Below are 20,577 nucleotides of genomic sequence, written 5' to 3' on the forward strand. Positions count from 1 at the left end.
CTCGCCTGGTGTTCAACCTTCCCAAGTTCTTCCCATGTCACCCTGCTCTTCCTCACACTCCACTGGCCTCCAGTTGAAGCTCTCATCCACATCTAGATCATGGTACATACCTATGGAGCAGCAAGAGGAACTGTCCCTACTCCCTACTTTCCAGGCTATGCTCAAACCCTACACCCCCAACCCGAGCACTCTGTTCTGCTACCTCAGGTCTCTTGACCTGTTGTTGTCCCTCCTAGCTATCTTAAGATAAATGCATTAACTTTAAGTCGCTCTCGATAAGAGTGTCAGCTAAATTACAAAAAACATTTTTTTTAAATAAGTAAATGTTGAACAATCCTGGTGTGGAAAGCATTTAAGAGACGTACACAAAAAGACTCACAGCTCTCAGAGACGTACCCATGAAAGATTCACAGCTGTAATCACTGCCAAATGAGATTCTAACATGTATTGACTCAGGGTGTTGAAACATAGATATATGAGTGTTTTATTTTTCATAAATGTTTTTATAAATGTTAGAATTTTTCTTACACTTTGACATTACAGAGTATTTTGGGTAGAACGTTGACGAAAAATAACAATAAATGGGTTCAGTAAGTCTGTGAGAACATGTTAGTGGGTTCAGTAAGTCTATGTTAGAACATGTTAGTGGGTTCAGTAAGTCTATGTGAGAACATGTTAGTGGGTTCAGTAAGTCTATGTTAGAACATGTTAGTGGGTTCAGTAAGTCTATGTTAGAACATGTTAGTGGGTTCAGTAAGTCTGTGAGAACATGTTACTGGGTTCAGTAAGTCTATGTTAGAACATGTTAGTGGGTTCAGTAAGTCTATGTGAGAACATGTTAGTGGGTTCAGTAAGTCTATGTGAGAACATGTTAGTGGGTTCAGTAAGTCTATGTTAGAACATGTTAGTGGGTTCAGTAAGTCTATGTTAGAACATGTTAGTGGGTTCAGTAAGTCTATGTGAGAACATGTTAGTGGGTTCAGTAAGTGTATGTTAGAACATGTTAGTGGGTTTAGTAAGTCTATGTTAGAACATGTTAGTAGGTTCAGTAAGGATAACTCTATCATACCTCCAATAAGTCAGAACACATTCTTGAGATAGCTAGTGGGATGTGGAATGCTGTTCAGATTAGTTTAGATGATAGTTCAGAAAAGTTGTTACCCTTCTCTGCATTGGAACCTGTGGAGATCAATGCATCCCCTAACTTAGCCCCCAGACACCAAAAGTGACACATCACCAAACTTAGCCCCCAGACACCAAAAGTGGTACATCTCCTAACTTAGCCTCCAGACACCAAAAGTGGTACATCTTCTAACTTAGCCCCCCAGACACCAAAAGTGGTACATCTCCTAACTTAGCCCCCAGACACCAAAGTGATACATCTCCTAACTTAGCCCCAGACACCAAAAGTGGTACTATGTACTGACTGAGCCCTCAGACACCAAAAGTGGTACTATGTACTGACTGAGCCCCCAGACACCAAAAGTGGTTCATCTCCTAACTTAGCCTCCAGACACCAAAAGTGGTACATCTCCTAACTTAGCCCCCAGACACCAAAAGTGGTACATCTCCAAACTTAGCCCCCAGACACCAAAGTGATACATCTCCTAACTTAGCCCCCAGACACCAAAAGTGGTACTATGTACTGACTGAGCCCTCAGACACCAAAAGTGGTACTATGTACTGACTGAGCATGGTGTGGAAACTAACCTAACCCTCAGGTGAGAGAGAGAGGTGAGCTACACCTGTACTGGGGTGATCAACAACCCCTCTTTCAACACTGAGGGTCAAAGTTCAAGCACACAAACAGTACACACCTACTTATTCTAGGGTATTCACTAGAATAATAGTAAAGACATCAAAACAATAAAATAACACACATGGAATCATGTAGTAACCAAAAAAACTGTTAAACAAATCAAAAGGTGTGAGGTGTGATGGGTCATTGTCCTGTTGAAAAACAAATGATAGTCCCACTAAGCGCAAACCAGATGGGATGGGCGTACTGCTGCAGAATGCTATAGTAGCCATGCTGGTTAAGTGTGCCTTGAATTCTAAACAAATCACTGACAGTGTCACCAGCAAAGCACCCCCACACCATCACACCTCCTCCTCCATGCTTTACGGTGGGAACCACACATGCGGAGATCATCCGTTCACCTACTCTACGTCTCACAAAGACACGCCGGTTGAAACCAAAAATCTCAATGTGGACTCATCAGACCAAAGGACAGATTTCCACCTGTGTAATGTCCATTGCTTGTGTTTCTTGGCCCAAGCAAGTCTCTTTTTCTTATTGGTGTCCTTCAGTAGTGGTTTCTTGGCAGCAATTCCACCATGAAGGCCTGATTCACTCAGTCTCCTCTGAACAGTTGATGTTGAGATGTGTCTGTTACTTGAACTCTGTGAAGCATTTATTTGGGCTGCAATTTCTGAGGCTGGTAATTCTAATGAACTTATCCTCTGCAGCGGAGGTAAGTCTGGGTCTTCCTTTCCTGTGGTGGTCCTCATGAGAGCCAGTTTCATCATAGCGCTTGATGGTTTTCACGACTGCTCTTGAAGAAACTTTCACATTTCTTGACATTTTCCGGATTGACTGACCTTCATGTCTTAAAGTAATGATGGACTGTCTTTTCTCTTGCCATAATATGGACTTTGTCTTTTACCAAATAGGGCTATCTTCTGTATACCACCCCTACCTTGTCACAACACAACTGATTTGCTCAAACGCATTAAGAAGGAAATAAATTCCACAAATTAACAAGGCACACCTGTTAATTGAAACGCATTCCAGGTGACTACCTCATGAAGCTGGTTGAGAGAATGCCAAGAGTGTGCAAAGATGTCATCAAGGCAAAGGGTGGCTACTTTGAAGAATCTAAAACATAAAATATATTTTGATTTTTAAAACACTTTTTTTGGTTACTACATGATTCCATGTTTTATTTAATCATTTTTTAATGTCTTCACAATTATTCTACAATGTAGAAAATAGTAAAAAATAAAGAAAAACCCTTGAACGAGTAGGTGTGTCCAAACTTTTGACTGGTACTGTACATGTAACGAATGGAACAGGAACATGGTCTGTACTTACAGTTGAAGCGGGGGTCAACAGAGTTAGAGTTAAGTCAGGGTACAGACTCAGTAGTGAGGGTCAACAGAGTTAGAGTTAAGCCAGGGTACAGACTCAGTAGTGAGGGTCAACAGAGTTAGAGTTAAGTCAGGGTACAGACTCAGTAGTGGGGGTTAACAGAGTTAGGGTTAAGTCAGGGTACAGACTCAGTAGCGGGGGTCCACAGAGTTAGGGTTAAGTCAGGGTACAGACTCAGTAGTGAGGGTCAACAGAGTTTGGGTTAAGTCAGGGTACAGACTCAGTAGTGAGGGTCAACAGAGTTTGGGTTAAGTCAGGGTACAGACTCAGTAGCGGGGGTCAACAGAGTTAGAGTTAAGTCAGGGTACAGACTCAGTAGTGGGGGTTAACAGAGTTAGGGTTAAGTCAGGGTACAGACTCAGTAGCGGGGGTCAACAGAGTTAGAGTTAAGTCAGGGTACAGACTCAGTAGTGGGGGTTAACAGAGTTTGGGTTAAGTCAGGGTACAGACTCAGTAGTGGGGGTCAACAGAGTTAGGGTTAAGTCAGGGTACAGACTCAGTACTCACAGTTGAAGGCGCGGTCTATGTTGTTCCCGGCCAGTAGGCTGTTGACAGTGATCTGATAGATGATGTGGAAGAGCAGGAAGCTGAGACTGCTGAAGCACAGGGACATGAGCAGACGCCCCGTGTGGCCTGGAGGACAAATAACAACAAGGAACTTTAACTTCTTACATTTATTAGACAAGGATGATGCACAGCAAGGGCCTCAGAATTGAACACTAAAGCACTTTCTGCCCCTTCCCTGCCAAACTCCCTCCAGCCTATGCTTATTTCAACCCAATTGAGGGGAAGTCAATGAGTACACACATTTGGAAGAAGGGGGATAAAGTTAATTTGTTTTCATTGGGAAATCAAAGAATGCATTCACAAGTGCCTCTGGAACACAGAGACAGAGACAGAGACAAAGACATAGACATAGACAGAGACAGAGAGAGAGAGAGAGAGAGAGAGAGAGACACTTGTCTTGAGTAAAAGCCTAATTGGATTTATACCAAAACATCGCATAACTGATCATATTTACACCCTACACACCCTGATAGATAAACATGTCCACCAAAATAATACCAAAATATACGCTTGCTTTATCGACTTCCAAAAAGCATTTGATTCTATTTGGCATACAGGACTGTTCTACAAAGTTATTGAAAGTGGTGTAGGGGGTAAAACATATGACATAATTAAATCAATGTATACTGGCAATACGTGCAGCATTAAAATTGGTAAGAAAAGGACAGAATTCTTTAACCAGGGGCGGGGCCTTTGCCAGGGTTGCAATCTGAGCCCTGCACTCTTCAATATTTACATTAACGAATTGGCCACTATTCTAGAAAAATCCTCAGCCCCTGGTGTTAGTCTCTACAATTCAGAAGTTAAATGCCTACTCTTCGCAGATGACATATGCCTGCTGTCACCCACAGCACATGGCCTACAGCAAAGCCTGGACCTGCTAGAGCAGTACTGCCAGACCTGGGCCCTGGCAGTAAACCCCAAAAAGACTAAAATAATGATTTTCCAGAGAAGATCCAGATCTCAGGGAATTAGACCAAAGTTCATATATAGAGTACTGTACACACTACAATTACTGAGGTTTAAATATATATAGTACTGTACGCACTACAATTACTTAGGTTTAAAAATAAGCTCAACTGGACACCTTAATGATGTAGTGAATGAACTGAGAGAGAAAGCACGCAGGGCATTCTACGCCATTAAAAAGCAAATTCAAATTGAAATACCTATTAAAATTTGGCCAAAACTAATTGAATATGTCATTGAACCAATAGCACTCTATGGCAGCGAGGTGTGGGGTCCACTTGCAAAACAAGATTTCATCAAATGGGACAAACATCCCATTGAAACCCTGCATGCAGAGTTCTGTAAGATTCTCCTACATGTCCAGAGGAAAACTACAAACAATGCATGCAGGGCAGAATTAGGCCAATATCCACTAATAATAAAAACTCAAAAAAGAGCAATTCAGTTTTGGAAACATCTAAAATACAGTGACCCCCTCTCATATCATTACCAAGCCCTGCAATGCCAAGAGCTAAGCAAAGAAAAGAGTCCCCTCATCCAGCTGGTCCTGGGGCTGAGTTCACAAACCTGTTCTACTAACACACTGAAGCCTCAGGACCCTCATCCAGCTGGTCCTCGGGCTGAGTTCACAAACCTGTTCTACTAACACACTGAAGCCTCAGGACCAGAACATCCAATCAATCAGAATAAACCAAATTACAACACAGTCAAAACAAAACTACATTGCTTATTGGGAAACACAAGCGCAAACAAAGCAAAATGCAGTGCTATCTGGCCCAAAATAGACAGTACACCATGGCTAACTATTTACCATGGTTACTGATCAAAACCTTAGAAAAACCTTGACAAAGTACAGGCTCAGTGAGCACAGCCTTGCCATTGAGAAGGGTAGACACAGGAAAACCTGGCTCCCTGTAGAGGAAAGGCTGTGCAACCACTGCACAACAGCAGAACCTGAGACAGAGCTGCATTTCCTGACAAAATGTAAAAAATATAAAACAATTAGAGAGTGTCATTTTCCCAAATTTGAAACCCTTATTCAAGGTTTCAAAGACCTCTCTGATGAGGATAGGCTACCCGTCCTGTTGGGGGAGGACGCAGAGAGCTGTGTGTTGGCAGCGCACTACATTGCTGCCTGCCATAAGTTGAGGGACAGTGTCTGACAGACCAATAAACCTGCACATGTCCTCTAATGTATGCTTATTGTTATTGTTCAATGTATGGTTATTTTGACCCTTGGTTATTGTTGTTACTGTTGTCCTGTTGACAATTTTGATTCTCATTTTTATTTATTTTTATACTGTAAATATCCAAAATAAGCTATGACAATATGTACATTGTTACGTCGTGCCAATAAAGCGAATTGAATTGAATTGAATTGAGAGACAGATACAGAGAGAGAAAGCAAGAGAGAGAGAGAGTGAGACAGAGAGAGAGAGCAAGAGACACAGAGAGAGAGGGAGAGAGGGAGAGAGAGAGAGAGAGACAGAGACAGAGACAGAAACAGAGAGAGAGAGAGAGAGAGAGAGAGCAAGAGACAGAGAGAGAGAGCAAGAGAGAGGGAGACAGAGAGAGAGAGAGAGCAAGAGACAGCGAGAGAGAGAGACAGGGAGAGAGAGAGAGACAGGGAGAGAGAGAGAGAGAGACAGAGAGAGAGAGAGAGAGAGAGAGAGAGAGAGAAAACCTCTACAGCTGCTCCACACATGAGCCAGGTTTTATTACACACCTACAGGTATTTGGGATAATTGTGGTTAATAGCTGTTATGGTGATAATAGAATACAGTAGGATTAATTAACAGACCTCCCGTCACACAGAGGAAGTGAACATTCCCATCCTCAGGGGTCAAAAACTTCATTAAAATAATACCACCACCATTTTGACATTGATGTTGCAGTGACAGGGGAAGTGTAACCGAGGTGATTCAGTGAACCATGCTAGCATGATGAGTAACTTTGCCTGTTGACTTGTGTTAGAACCATTGAGTTCATGCATTTACTATAGTTTAGAGGGCACAGTCTTGGGGCAGGGGATTTGAACATGGGTTTATGCTCGCTTCGAGGCAAGCAACACAGAAGCAAGCATGAGAGCACCAGCTGTTCCGGACTGACTGTGTGATCACGCTCTCTGAAGCCGATGTGAGCAAGACCTTTAAACAGGTCAACATTCACAAGACTGCAGGGCCAGACGGATTACCAGGACGTGTACTCAAAGCATGTACGGACCAACTGGCAAGTGTCTTCACTGATATTTTCAACCTCTCCCTGACTGAGTCTGTAATATCTACATGTTTCAAGCAGACCACCATAGTCCCTGTGCCCAAGAATACTAAGGTAACCTGCTTAAATGACTACCGACCCATAGCACTCACGTTGGTAGCCATGAAGTGCTTTGAAAGGCTGGTCATGGCTCACATCAACACCATTATCCCAGAAACCCTAGACCCACTACAAGTCGCATACCGCCCCAACAGATCCACAGATGACCCTGTGGCTCAGTTGGTAGAGCATGGTGTTTGCAACGCCAGCATGGTGTTTGCAACGCCAGGGTTGTGAGTTTGATTCCCAGTACAAAAAAGAAAAAAAAATGCATGAAATGAAATGTATGCATTCACTACTGTAAGTCACTCTGGATAAGAGTGTCTACTAAAATGTAAATGTAATGATGCAATCTCCATTGCACTCCAAACTGCCCTTTCCCACCTGGACAAAAGGAATACCTATGTGAGAATGCTATTCATTGACTACAGCTCAGCATTCAACACCATAGTACATATAAAGCTCATCAATAAAATAAAGACACTGGGACTAAACACCTCCCTATGCAACTGTACTTCCTGAAGGGCTGCCCCCAGGTGGTAAGGGCAGGCAACAACATCTGCCATGCTGATCATCAACATGGGGGCCCCTCAGGGGTATGTGCTCAGTCCCCTCCTGTACTCTGGGGGGGGGGGTGTCTTGGGCAAGTTGCTGCAGGGGGTGCTGAGATGTTGGCTGGGTTAGCCAGGTGGAAAGCTTGACCAGCCGTACTGGTCACCGCTGTATATAGCCTCGTTATTGTGTAACTTTTTTTTTTTTTTAATTCTTATTATTATTATTATTATTTTTTTACTTTAGTTTTTCTTAAAACTGCATTGTTGTTTAAGGGCTTGTAAAGTAAGCATTTTACAGTAATGTTTATACCTGTGTTAGTCGGCAAATGTGACAAATAAAATTAGATTTGTACAACAAAAAACAAAAAGTGTCCAGCCTACTTATCGGAACAGACTGCCTGACAGTAACAGAGCAAGCAGCCACAGTCTCAAACAGTTCCACTTCTGATTGGACATTAAATATAATGCATCCTTACTGGGAACACTTTGGATTTTACTATGCTACGGCACCATACCCATATTGCTGGCCTGGCGTGTGTGTGTGTGTGTGTGTGTGTGTGTGTGTGTGTGTGTGTGTGTGTGTGTGTGTGTGTGTGTGTGTGTGTGTGTGTGTGTGTGTGTGTGTGTGTGTGTGTGAGAGGCACTACCACTGAGCAGCATCACTGGACCATCATAAACTGCTAAATACTGCCTACCAACAACAACTCTCCTAGGCTGCTTTATCAAATACTACCTACCAATATCTCTCCTAGGCAGCTTTATCAAATACTACCTACCAATATCTCTCCTAGGCAGCTTTATCAAATACTACACACATGAAAAAATACTACAGTACTTACTATAGAATTCTGTAGAATACTGCAATGCACACTGATCATGTGTAGTACTTACCACAGTACCAGACAACAGTTTGGACACACCTACTCGTTCAAGGGTTTTTCTTTATTTTTACTATTTTCTACATTGTAGAATAATAGTGAAGACATCAAAACTATGAAATAACACATATGGAATCATGTAGTAACCAAAAAAGTGTTAAACAAATCAAAATATATTTTACATTTGAGATTCTTCAAGTGCAGTCGCAAAAACCATCCAGCGCTATGATGAAACTGGCTCTCATGAGGACCGCCACAGGAAATGAATACCCAGAGTTACCTCTGCTGCAGAGGATAAGTTCAACAGGGAACTTCAGGCGGAGCTGGCCTGTAGAGGTAACCTTCAGGATTTAAATCAATACATTCGTATGTCCATCTCCGCCGACCGCCGAAGAACTCTGCCACCCAGGAACCCGAAACCTTCTTTTTCCATGATTCCGTCATCCTGTCCGAGTCTTCCAGAGCCCATGCAGTTGGGCCATGCTCCTCTCCCGTGTACTGAACGTCAAAAGCGGATCCAAGAAGGACTCTGCCTATACTGTGTAGGGAAAGATCATCTACTCAGCCATTGCCCTGTTCGTCCCCCCCCACGGAGAGATGAGAAGGGTACCCCCCGCTGCCATGCAGGTAGACGTGTCCTTATTTCTAAATATCTCCCAGAAGCAATCCTCCATCCCAGTATTGATAACCGTGAAGGTGGTTACTAAGTACGTTGATAGATTCGGGAGCAGCAGGTAATTTTATCGTTCACCAGCTAGTACAAGAGCTTGACATTGATCTAACACCTGTCACCCCTCCCTTAAGGATTAACACCCTGGACGGGCAGCCATTGGGCACAGGCTTCATCACGCACCTGACACAGAGCGTCACCCTCCAGACTGGAGTCTTCCACACCGAAACCATTCAAATCATGGAATTCTCATCCCCCAAACAGCCACTCAACCTTGGACACCCCTGGCTTTGTCGTCACGACCCTGTCATCTCGTGGCGACAAGTTGAACTACTGTCCTAGTCTTCTGCCTGCTTCACCAGTTGTCTCAGCCTACCATTGCAGTGCCACCCACCATCCCATCTGAATACATCCAGTACAGCAATGTCTTCAGCAAAACCAAGGCCTTCACTCTGCCACCACATCGCCCAGGGGACTGTGCTATTGACTTACTCTCTGGAGTGTCTCCACCGAAGAGCCGTGTTTACCCCCCCTATCTATCCCGGAAAATGAGGCAATGGAGAACTACATTGTTGAAACACTCAAACGGTTTCATTCGTCCTTCTTCCAGCTTCTTCTTCGTTGGAAAAAAGGACGGTGGTCTCCGTCCAAGTATTGATTAACGTTCCCTGAGTGACATCACGGTCAAGAACCGTTTCCCTCTTCCTCTGATCCCAGCGACCCTTAAACAAATGGGCCGTGCCAACATTTATTCAAAACTCGACCTGCGAAGTGCATTTTCCAGGTTACGGTCAACTGCTTTCTCATCGTCTACATTGACATCCTGATTTACTCCCACTCTCTGATGGAACACATACAGAATGTGCAAAAGGTTCTTCAATGGCTCCTTGACCATAACCTTTATGTGAAGACTGAAAAGAGCACCTTCCATGTAACCTCGGTAAACTTCCTGGGTTTCGTACTGACACCTGGAAGGGTCAGCATGGATGAGAACAAAGTCACCGCGGTCAGCAACTGGCCCAAACTCACCACTGTTAAGAAACTCCAACGTCTCGTTGGTTTCTCCAACTACTATCGCCGGTTCATTTGGAACTTCAGTTCTACGGCCGCTCCCCTCACTGCCCTTACCAGCCAAAAGACCCAGACCCTTCAATGGACCGATACCGCCCTGACTGCTTTCAACAACTTGAAACACCTCTTCACCTCAGCTCCTGTCCTTCACCAACCTGATCTTACCCTTCCTTTCACCCTGGAGGTGGATGCCTCCGAAGTAGGAGTAGGAGCCATACTCTCTCAGTGGGTGGGAACACCTCCAAAATCACATCCCTGTAGCTTCTTCTCCAGGAAGTGATCCTCCGCTGAGAGGAATTAGGATGTGGGGAACAAAACTCCTCGCCATCAAGCTGGCCCTCTCGGAGTGGGTTGGAGGGAGCACAACATCCCTTTCCTGTCCTAACAGATCATTGTAATCTGGAATATATCAGAGGTTAAACTCCAGACAAGCCCGCTGGGCTCTCTTCTTCACACGCTTCCATTTTCATGCTACTTACATCCCTGGAAAGAAAAACGTAAAAGCTGATGCTCTCTCCCACCAGTTTGACCTTCCGACCAGTAACTCAGACCCTACACCCATTCTTCCTTCCTCTTGCATTACGGGACCGGTACAGTGAGAGGTTCACTCTGCCATACAAGAAGCCCTAACCTCAGACCTCGGCTCCTCCTGAGACACCAGCTGGGAAGAGTTACGTACCAGCAGCTGTTAGACCCCAACTGATGCAATGGTGTCACACGTCCTTGGGGTCAGGACATCCGGGGATTACACAAACCACCAAACTTCTATCCCGTAAGTTCAGGTGGTCCTCACTGGCATCCGACGTAAGGGATTACGTACTCTCCTGTTCAGTCTGCGCCCAAAATAAAAGCCCTCATCATCTCCCTTCCCGGTAAGCTTCAACCTTTGCCAATCCCTTACAGACCATAGTCCCACATAGCTGTTGACTTCATCACAGACCTTCCTGAATCCTCTGGTAACACCACCATCCCTTATCATAGTAGCCCGTTTTTCAAAAATGTGTGGTCTGGTTGCTCTTCCTCATTTACCTAACGCCATGGAATTGGCTGAGTGTATGTTCCAGCATGTGTTCCGTCTGTATGGCATTCTGGAGGACATTGTCTCTGACCGCGGGCCCCAGTTTGTCTCCCGAGTGTGGCGAGCCTTCTGTGACCGACTGGGGGTCGCTCTGAGCCTCTCCTCCGGGTACCATCCCCAGACCAAAAGGCAGACGGAACACCTGAAATAGGGAAGTACCTCCGCCAACAATGTTCTGCCTCTCCTGGGCCGAATACTCTCAGAACTCACTCATGCATTCATCCCTCCGCCTTACTCCGTTTCAATGTGTGCTTGGTTACCACCCCCCCCCCCCCCCATGTTTCCCTGGGAGGAGGAGCCTGGTACTGCCCCAGCTGTCGACGACAGGTTTCAGCGTAGTGAGCGGGTATGGGAGACCGCTCAGAGGCATCTGCAGGAAGCCTCTAATACCCAGAAATGTTTTGCCGACAGACCCTGCCAACCTACGCCACTCTTTCACCCCGGACAGCGTGTGGCTCTCTACCAGAGACATCCGCCTCCCCTGCAAAAAGTTCTGTCCTCGCTTCATTGGTCCCTTCAAGATAACCCATAGCATCAACCCTGTCACCTACCGCCTCCAGTTACCCCGTCAGTATAAAATCTACTGGTTCTTCCATGTGTCTCTGTTAAAACCAGTCCTCTTCATCCTCCAGTCTCAACCCGCAGTGCGCCCTCACCATTGGGACTTCAGAGGGGAACCTGCCTACGCCATTCAGGCCATCCTTGATTCCAAATACCTGCGGTCGCATCCACTATTTAGTGGACTGGGAAGGTTATGGGCCTGAAGACCGATCCTGGGTCCTCGACCAGGACATGCTCGACCCAGAGATGATTCTGGCATTCCACCGTAACCGTCCGGATTGTCTGCTCCCCCGCCCTTCCGCTCCACTCTCCGGTTCCGTTGGGTCATCGGGGGGGGGGGGGGGGGGGGGGGGGGGGATACTGTAAGGTTCTGTATTTCATTTCTGTTTCTTTGTGTTCTTGAACGTAGCCCTGTCTTTCAAGGCAAAATAAACACGTGCTGTGCTTTGCGTGTGAATCTACACCTTTTTCTCCAGGAGTATTCATTACAGTGCGTCCAAACATTTGACTTGTACTGTATATAAATAATTATACAGATTTCTTTCTTATTACAGTATTTTACCTATAGTAAACTTTAATACTACAGTATTTACCCTATAGTAAACTTTAATACTACAGTATACTACAGTCATGTCCGTAAAACTACAGTAAATATCACAGTATTCACTGTCGTGTTTTTGTTGACTTTAGTCCAGTGAATACTATAGTATTTAACCATAGTATACTATAGTATTTATTTCATGTGGATACCTCCAAACAACATCTCTCCTAGCCAGCCTTATTAAAACACTGGAGAGAAACTTTTGGTTCTAGTTTTTCCTAGTATTTTCCCCTGACGGTCACCGGGAGAGAAAGAGGAATGCTTGTTAATAGGAAGTGGAGTCATAAGGTCCAAATTGGTTCATAACTTCTGGACAAGGTACGACTTTGGCTCTTTCCTCAGCCATAACGTCTCAGAAAAAATGTTACAATTTGACTACTTAAATTCAGCAAGGGGCAAATAACAGCTTGGAAAAGTACCCTTTATTTTACCAATAATTGTCCAACTGTGCCAGACAGAGAAATATTATCTAGAAATAGTATCTATTATCGAGAAATAAGACTAAACTAAAAACTAAAAAAGGTAAATTTAAATCATGTACCCCCCCACCAAAAAAACAGCATAACTTTAAGCTTTATCAACAGAAGGAGCGAATTAACTTGTAGCCATGTTGTTGGTGCAGCTTTACGTTACTAAGGAAGTGGTACAGCTGAATCCTAAATGATTCGACACCCTTGATAAAAATTTGTAATAATGACTGTAGAACATTTTTAACAATTATAATACTGCACTATGGGGAAATTATAATATTTTATACTGATACAATTGCTCAGAGAAAGTTAAAGTTGTCTGTGTCAAAACAGACAGACATGCTAACGTTTTTTGGTGCTTATATTCGTCCGTACCTGTGTACATGACTGTACGTGTCTGTCTGTCTGTGTTTGTGTCTGTCATTGTGCATGGCATGTATCCTTTCAGTTTATCATTTCTCCCCAAGTCTGAACCTCTGCAGGCTCAACCCCCTAATACCACAGACAGTAGAAGCAGACAGACTGGTATATATGTAGAGAATGGGGGTAGGACCAGGATGTTCAACAGAGTATATAGGTAGAGAATGGGGGTAGGACCAGGATGTTCAATAGAGTATATATGTAGAGAATGGGGGTAGGACCAGGATGTTCAATAGAGTATATATGTAGAGAATGGGGGTAGGACCAGGATGTTCAATAGAGTATATATGTAGAGAATGGGGGTAGGACCAGGATGTTCAACAGAGTATATATGTAGACAATGGGGATAGGACCAGGATGTTCAATAGAGTATATATGTAGAGAATGGGGGTAGGACCAGGATGTTCAATAGAGTATATATGTAGAGAATGGGGGTAGGACCAGGATGTTCAATAGAGTATATATGTAGAGAATGGGGGTAGGACCAGGATGTTCAATAGAGTATATATGTAGAGAATGGGGGTAGGACCAGGATGTTCAATAGAGTATATATGTAGAGAATGGGGGTAGGACCAGGATGTTCAATAGAGTATATATGTAGAGAATGGGGGTAGGACCAGGATGTTCAATAGAGTATATATGTAGAGAATGGGGGTAGGACCAGGATGTTCAATAGAGTATATATGTAGAGAATGGGGGTAGGACCAGGATGTTCAATAGAGTATATATGTAGAGAATGGGGGTAGGACCAGGATGTTCAATAGAGTATATATGTAGAGAATGGGGGTAGGACCAGGATGTTCAATAGAGTATATATGTAGAGAATGGGGGTAGGACCAGGATGTTCAATAGAGTATATATGTAGAGAATGGGGGTAGGACCAGGATGTTCAATAGAGTATATATGTAGAGAATGGGGGTAGGACCAGGATGTTCAACAGAGTATATATGTAGACAATGGGGGTAGGACCAGGATGTTCAATAGAGTATATATGTAGACAATGGGGGTAGGACCAGGATGTTCAATAGAGTATATATGTAGAGAATGGGGGTAGGACCAGGATGTTCAATAGAGTATATATGTAGAGAATGGGGGTAGGACCAGGATGTTCAATAGAGTATATATGTAGAGAATGGGGGTAGGACCAGGATGTTCAATAGAGTATATATGTAGAGAATGGGGGTAGGACCAGGATGTTCAATAGAGTATATATGTAGAGAATGGGGGTAGGACCAGGATGTTCAATAGAGTATATATGTAGAGAATGGGGGTAGGACCAGGATGTTCAATAGAGTATATATGTAGAGAATGGGGGTAGGACCAGGATGTTCAATAGAGTATATATGTAGAGAATGGGGGTAGGACCAGGATGTTCAATAGAGTATATATGTAGAGAATGGGGGTAGGACCAGGATGTTCAATAGAGTATATATGTAGAGAATGGGGGTAGGACCAGGATGTTCAACAGAGTATATATGTAGAGAATGGGGGTAGGACCAGGATGTTCAATAGAGTATATATGTAGAGAATGGGGGTAGGACCAGGATGTTCAATAGAGTATATATGTAGAGAATGGGGGTAGGACCAGGATGTTCAATAGAGTATATATGTAGAGAATGGGGGTAGGACCAGGATGTTCAATAGAGTATATATGTAGAGAATGGGGGTAGGACCAGGATGTTCAACAGAGTATATATGTAGAGAATGGGGGTAGGACCAGGATGTTCAATAGAGTATATATGTAGAGAATGGGGGTAGGACCCCAACAAGTAGAACAGCTTCACATCTTTACAGTCAATTACTCAACTAAAGATAGAGAGGACCAGAACTATACTGTTTCACTGACCTACACGGAGTGGACAAAACATTAGGAACACCTTCCTAACATTGAGTTGAATCCCCCCTTTTGCCCTCAGAACAGCCTCCATTCATCAGGACATGGACTCTACAAGGTGTTGAAAGCTTTCCACAGGGATGCTGGCCCATGTTGACTCCAATGCTTTCCCACAGTTGTGTCCAGTTGGCTGGACGTCCTTTGGGTGGTGGACCATTCTGGATACACACGGGAAACTGTTGAGTGTGGAAAAACCCAGCAGCGTTGCAGTTCTTCACACAAACCGGCGCGCCTGGCACCTACTGCCATACTCCGTTCAAAGTTACTTAAATATTTAGTCTTACCCAGTCATCCCTCTGAATGGCACACATACACGATCCATGTCTCAATTGTCTCAATGCTTAAACATCCTCCTTTAATCTGTCTCCTCCCCTTCATCTACACTGATTGAAGTGGATTTAACAGGTGACATTAATAAGGGATCATAGCTTTCACCTGGATTCACCTGGTCAGTCTATGTCGAAAGATCAGGTGTTCCTAATGTTTTGTCCACTCAGTGTATGTGATATTATGTGATCCTGAAGTCAACCTGCTGTCAGCATCATACATTACATGACATTAACATTAGGAAGTCTTCTTCTCTCATTACCTATTGATGAGAGGGTAAGTGGTACACTTTAAAGACTCTCCTTTCCCTCTCCTTCCTCCATACCTCACTATCCCTTCCGCTCACTCCATCATCCCTTCCTCCGTCTAGTCCTCCTTCCAACCTACTTCTAACCCTTCATATCTTCTGTCCTCCCTCCATCCCTCTCTCCTTCCCTATCTCCCTCCCTCCATTCATTCCCTCCTTCCTTCCCACCCTCCATTCCCTCCATGCTTCCCCCCCTCCATCCATCCATCCCTCCATCCTACTCACCCTCCATTCCCTCCATCCTTCCCCCCCTCCATCCACATTCCCTTCCTCCTTCCTTCCTACCCACCCTCCATTCCCTCCATCCCTCCCTCCTTCCTTCCTACTCACCCTCCATTCTCTCCTTCTCTCCCTCCATTCCATCCTTCCCTCCCTCCATTCATTCATTCCCTCCTTCCTTCTCACCCTCCATCCATCCATTCCTCCTTCCTTCTCACCCTCCATTCTCTCCTTCTCTCCCTCCATTCCATCCTTCCCTCCCTCCATCCATCCATTCATCCCTCCTTCCTTCCTTCTCACCCTCCGTCCATCCATCCCTCCTTCCTTCTCACCCTCCATTCCCTCCTTCCCTCCCTCCCTCCATCCGTCCATTCATCCCTCCTTCCTTCTCATCCTCCATTCCCTCCTTCCTTCCCTCCCTCCATCCATCCCTCCTTCCTTCCATTCCTCCATCTCTTATCTCTTCATCTTCACTTCCTGATTGACAGGCTGTTATTTCCCTCTCTTCATCCCTTCCTTCCTCCATCCTTTCCTCCCTGCTCCCTTTCTCCCTCCATCCCTCTTGTCTTTTATTCCTGGTGGACACCGTCAGAGTCCTCTCCTCTCCTGAGCCAATCTAGCTGTATGTATTATTAAACAGTGTACGTGGTCTGCTCCAGGAACCACAGTGTTGAGTGGTTTGGAGGAGGAGGAGGAGGAGGAGGAGGAAGAGGAGGAAGAGGAGGAGGAGGAGTAAGAGGAAGAGGAAGAGGAGGAGGAGGAGGAGGAAGAGGAGGAGGAGGAGTAAGAGGAGGAAGAGGAGGAGGAGGAGTAAGAGGAAGAGGAAGAGGAGGAGGAGGAGGAGGAAGAGGAGGAAGAGGAAGAGGAGGAAGAGGAGGAGGAGGAGGAAGAGGAGGAGGAGGAGGAGGAGGAGTAAGAGGAAGAGGAAGAGGAGGAGGAGGAGGAGGAAGAGGAGGAAGAGGAAGAGGAGGAAGAGGAGGAGGAGGAGGAAGAGGAGGAGGAGGAAGAGGAGGAAGAGGAGGAGAAGGAGGAGGAAGAGGAGGAGGAGGAGGAAGAGGAGGAGGAGGAGGAGGAGGAAGAGGAGGCAGAGGAGGAGGAAGAGGAGGAGGAGGAGGAGGAAGAGGAGGAAGAGGAGGAGGAGGAAGATGAGGAAGAAGAGGAAGAGGAGGAGGAGGAGGAGGAGGAGGAGGAAGAGGAGGAGACTTACCCTGCATGGTTGTGCTGGTGGGCTCAGCGAAGAGGGGGATAAGAAGGAGGTAGATGAGGTAGACGAATGATAGCCCATTGTACCGGAACAAGCAAGCTGTAACCACACACACACACACACACACACACACACACACACACACACACACACACACACACACACACACACACACACACAGAGAGAGAGAGATTAGTAATTTAATCAAAAGTAATGTAAAGTAAAACAACATACCGTACTTAACATCTTGTGGTTTAAGTTCCACACAGTATGTATCAGAGACATAAAGAGACATGCTGATATGGATGAGATATCTCTACATGGCTGTGGTATTGATGTTTGGTCTGAACACACACACACACACACACACACACACACACACACACACACACACACACACACACACACACACACACCATACAGATATGTTGACATGGCTATGATGGTTTTGATGTTTGGTATGAACACACACACACACACACACACACACACACACCATACAGATATGTTGACATGGCTATGATGGTTTTGATGTTTGGTATGAACACACACACACACACACACACACACACACACCATACAGATATGTTGACATGGCTATGATGGTATTGATGTTTGGTCTGAACACACACACACACACACACACACACACACACACACACACACGTACCATACAGATATGTTGACATGGCTATGATGGTATTGATGTTTGGTCTGTAAGATATCAGCCTCACAATCCTCTTTATGTAGTTAATCCTCCTGACAATCTGTGGACGTTAATGTGAACTCAGCAGATGAATTAACTGGCTGAGGTCTACCATGTCAATAATGTGAAGGGAGCGTAGAGAATTACCTCTGGCCCATATCTGACCATGTGCAGGGGGAGTGGGATTTGAGCTCATAAAAGAGTTTGATGATAATTTGACAAGTGTGCTGGTACTGGAATTGGCACATACTGCAGATATGGAATGGACAAGGTTGGGAACACTGCCATAACCCTCAAACCTCTTGGCCTTTGACCTGACCGTAACTCTATCTAGACAGAACAAAGCAGAGGTTTGGACTATCATCACCTGGGCTATAATCCACTGGGCTATAATCCACTGGGCTATAATCCACTGGGCTATCATCAACTGGGCTATAATCCACTGGGCTATAATCCACTGGGCTATAATCCACTGGGCTATCATCAACTGGACTATAATCCACTGGGCTATCATCCACTGGGCTATCATCAGCTGGACTATAATCCACTGGGCTATCATCAACTGGACTATAATCCACTGGACTATAATCCACTGGACTATCATCAACTGGACTATAATCCACTGGACTATAATCCACTGGGCTATAATCCACTGGGCTATCATCAACTGGGCTATAATCCACTGGGCTATAATCCACTGGGCTATAATCCACTGGGCTATCATCAACTGGACTATAATCCACTGGGCTATCATCCACTGGGCTATCATCCACTGGACTATAATCCACTGGGCTATCATCCACTGGGCTATAATCCACTGGGCTATCATCAACTGGACTATAATCCACTGGGCTATCATCCACTGGGCTATAATCCACTGGGCTATAATCCACTGGGCTATAATCCACTGGGCTATCATCAACTGGGCTATAATCCACTGGGCTATAATCCACTGGGCTATCATCAACTGGACTATAATCAACTGGACTATAATCCACTGGACTATAATCCACTGGGCTATCATCAACTGGACTATAACCCACTGGGCTATCATCCACTGGGCTATAATCCACTGGGCTATCATCAACTGGACTATAATCCACTGGGCTATCATCCACTGGGCTATCATCAACTGGGCTATAATCCACTGGGCTATAATCCACTGGGCTATCATCAACTGGGCTATAATCCACTGGGCTATAATCCACTGGGCTATAATCCACTGGGCTATCATCAACTGGGCTATAATCCACTGGGCTATCATCAGCTGGACTATAATCCACTGGGCTATCATCAACTGGGCTATAATCCACTGGGCTATCATCCACTGGGCTATAATCCACTGGGCTATAATCCACTGGGCTATAATCCACTGGGCTATCATCAACTGGGCTATAATCCACTGGGCTATCATCAGATGGACTATAATCCACTGGGCTATCATCAACTGGGCTATAATCCACTGGGCTATCATCCACTGGGCTATAATCCACTGGGCTATAATCCACTGGGCTATCATCCACTGAGCTATCATCCACTGGGCTATCATCCACTGGGCTATAATCCACTGAGCTATCATCAACTGGGCTATAATCCACTGGGCTATAATCCACTGGGCTATCATCAACTGGGCTATAATCCACTGGGCTATAATCCACTGGGCTATAATCCACTGGGCTATAATCCACTGGGCTATCATCAGCTGGACTATAATCCACTGGGCTATCATCAGCTGGACTATAATCCACTGGGTTATCATCAACTGGGCTATAATCCACTGGGCTATAATCCACTGGACTATCATCAACTGGGCTATAATCCACTGGGCTATCATCCACTGGGCTATAATCCACTGGGCTATAATCCACTGGGCTATAATCCACTGGGCTATCATCCACTGAGCTATCATCCACTGGGCTATCATCCACTGGGCTATAATCCACTGAGCTATCATCAACTGGGCTATAATCAACTGGTCTATAATCCATTGGACTATAATCCACTGGACTATAATGCACTGGACTATAATCAACTGGACTATAATCCACTGGGCTATAATCCACTGAGCTATCATCAACTGGGCTATAATCAACTGGACTATAATCCACTGGACTATAATCCACTGGACTATAATCCACTGGACTATAATCCACTGGACTATAATCCACTGGACTATAATCCTATGTGTCTGTCTGCATGATATCTAACAGCCAAAGAGATTCTGTACCAGAGACCAGACCCAAGCTTTGAGCAGACCCAAGACTTGAACTTTCATTCTTCACAACACATTGCACACTGTAAACTAGGGAACCAACCAAATACCTGGCTTTGACCTGTGTCCCAAATGGCACCCTTATCCCCTATATAGTCCACTACTTTGACCAGAGCCCAATGGACCCTAGTCAAAAGTAGTGCACTACATAGGGAATAGGGCACCTTAGCGTCCGCTATAGTCTTCCTGGTGTCTGTCACTAGCTACTTTAGGTCGCAACTGCTACCACAACACCAGTAGAATAACCCTACGCAGTATTTTATTATATTATATTTTGTTTTATTCTATAAAATTCAATTCTATTATCTTATTTTCTATCATATTCTATTCTGTTCTATTCTA

At 44.8% G+C, this 20,577-nt stretch overlaps 1 protein-coding gene across 1 annotated transcript in view; it reads right to left on the reverse strand.

Annotated features, from left to right (window-relative positions):
• The window catches only part of LOC115156484 (piezo-type mechanosensitive ion channel component 2-like), a 215,456-nt gene that overhangs the window by 183,139 nt on the left and 11,740 nt on the right, over positions 1–20,577 (reverse strand). Inside the window, exons 2-3 of the mRNA XM_029703905.1 lie at positions 17,261–17,356; positions 3,659–3,784 (exon numbers count right to left, since the gene is read on the reverse strand). Coding sequence (XP_029559765.1) covers positions 3,659–3,784; positions 17,261–17,356 — 222 coding nt within the window. The remainder of the gene's footprint in view (positions 1–3,658; positions 3,785–17,260; positions 17,357–20,577) is intronic.

This window comes from Salmo trutta, chromosome 21 (genome assembly GCF_901001165.1).
Source record: "Salmo trutta chromosome 21, fSalTru1.1, whole genome shotgun sequence".
NCBI lineage: Eukaryota > Metazoa > Chordata > Actinopteri > Salmoniformes > Salmonidae > Salmo > Salmo trutta.